This window comes from Pteropus vampyrus, unplaced genomic scaffold, assembly GCF_000151845.1.
Source record: "Pteropus vampyrus isolate Shadow unplaced genomic scaffold, Pvam_2.0 Scaffold334, whole genome shotgun sequence".
In the NCBI taxonomy this organism is placed as follows: domain Eukaryota; kingdom Metazoa; phylum Chordata; class Mammalia; order Chiroptera; family Pteropodidae; genus Pteropus; species Pteropus vampyrus.
Window position 1 is genome coordinate 496,483 of NW_011889115.1, and position 2,088 is coordinate 498,570.

The 2,088-nt window shown below is 53.4% G+C and overlaps 1 protein-coding gene across 1 annotated transcript in view; it reads right to left on the minus strand.

Moving 5' to 3' along the window:
• Positions 1-183, minus strand: part of OTOG (otogelin) — a 75,810-nt gene extending 75,627 nt beyond the window's left edge. Inside the window, exon 1 of the mRNA XM_011378213.1 lies at positions 72-183. Within this exon, the coding sequence (XP_011376515.1) occupies positions 72-183 (112 nt within the window). The remainder of the gene's footprint in view (positions 1-71) is intronic.
• Between the last annotated feature and the right edge of the window lie 1,905 nt (positions 184-2,088).

The window sequence follows — 2,088 nt, forward strand, 5'->3', positions numbered from 1 at the left end:
CCAATCTGCTCAGGCCTGTTCCCCTAAATGTTCCCCCAGCCCTGGCCTCTCCTAGTCCACACCCTTCTCACCGAGGGTCTGCACCCTCAGGGACTCCCCTGCCAGCTCTCCCCGGGACAGCCAGATGCAAGCAAGCAGCAGGCAGAGCGCGGGCGCGGGGTCGCGCGGGGCTGAGGTCCCCATAGGGGAGTGCGGGGAATAGGAAGCCTGAGCGCAGGCTGGGGGTCCCGAGTGCTTCTGCCAGCGACAGATCGGTCACCTCCACTCGGCAGCCGCGGTGCGTCTTGCTCTCTTACCCCAGTGTTCCCTCGGCGCCTCCTCCCAGGCGCTTGGCTCCTCCCCGAGCTAGAGTGACGGGACTGCCTAGCTCATTACCGTAATTTAGGCCCCTGACGGAGGTCCAGCCTTCGCCCTTCTTGGACTGTGTCTGCTCCTCCCCAGAGGAGGCTGGATTCAGATCCCTCAGCCGTAAGTCCCCTGGGGGACCAAACAGGCAGCCTCCAACCTCACTTACTCCTCAGAGATCCCTGGCTCAGGAACCTGGGTGCTGAAAGCCCCTTACACCCCCGAGGCCCAAGATGTTGATATGTGTCTGGACCTCCACTCTCCTTCTACAGAGGTCACGGGATATGACACTCAGTGGTCAGTGGTCAGTAGCAGAACCAAGGTTTGGGACTACAGAGTCCTAGCCTTTGCTCCCACCACTCCCCATGACAGCTTCCCAAGTCCCCACTTTACCCCGGTTTAGAGTAGCTCAGGAAATGTTGACTTAATAATAGAAGTGCCTCTCGCTCCCGGATTAGTGCTCCCGCCAAGGCCAGACCTTGACAAAAAATAAATTAATTAATTAAATAAAACAAAAAATAACTTCAATTTTGTGAGCAAGGTATACTCCCTGTCCAGGAGAAAATTTAAAATGGAGGAAATATGGGCCTTGGGAACCTGTGCATCATTCACTTGACCAACTAAGTGTTGCAACCGGATGCCAGGCCTTGGAGATGATGATGATGATGATGATGATGATGATGATGATGATGATGGCCCCAGTAGACCTCCGGGCAGAGGTATGGATTTGGAGTGCATTCATTCATCCATCCATTCAAATAAGTTGTTGAGCATCTATTCCTTGCTGCACACTGTCTGGGAATAGAGTGATAGATAAAGCACACGCAGCTATTCACACGAAGAGATTTTGAAGCCATGGGCGTAGATGGGAAGGTGAAGAGGTGAGAACCAAGGATGAAACCTGGTTAGGGAACGGGCGAAGGCAGGGTCGCCTCAGAGGAAGCTTGTAAGGGAACATTCACGAGAGAGAAGAACCAGGACTCTGAGCTACCCTAAAGCCAAGAGGGAAGCATTTTAAGAAGGAAAGAGTCTGTGGGGTGATGGTCATGTAAGCGGACTGAGGTGGCCGTGGCCCACATTCCCCCTTGTAAGGGCATTTGCCACTCTGCCTGGATTCTAAAGCCAAAATAAACAACCATATGACAGTTATGAAATGTAGAGAATAACGAAGTGAGTTGGAGAGGAATATCTTTTGTGTGTCTTTCCTGAACCTTTGAGAATCCCACAAGTCTTTCCCTTTTATCTCTGACCTAACTAGTTAATATGATGGCGATAACTGGATAATATTTCAAAGTTCTTCTCTGGGAGGGATTTACATCTGAAACTAGGCAATAATTTAGCACAAATTTGATCTGCTGGCAAACTTCAGCTATTGGGGGTAGAATGCGAAGGAGAAGATCTTTAGGTGCCCTGAAATTACAATTGCAGGTGTTTGGAGGGTCACTTCAAGAGGATTGGAATAGCGCCAGCTTCCCACTGTCACCACCACATATACACACTGCAGCCCATTTGCTCCAGGGGCGTCTCCGGCCTCCCAGAGGCCCCGCCCCCACCCGCCAAGGCCCCGCCCCCACCGTTCCCAGGCCCCGGCGGTCACCGTCGCTGCTCCTGCCTACTCCTGCCTGCTCCTGCCTGCTCCTGCCTGCTCCTGGCTGTCCGGCACCCGAAGGAGCGAATTGTGCAGCGACGCCGTGCGATCTGTCGCAGCCATGGACCGGAAGGTGGCCCGAGAATTCCGGCACA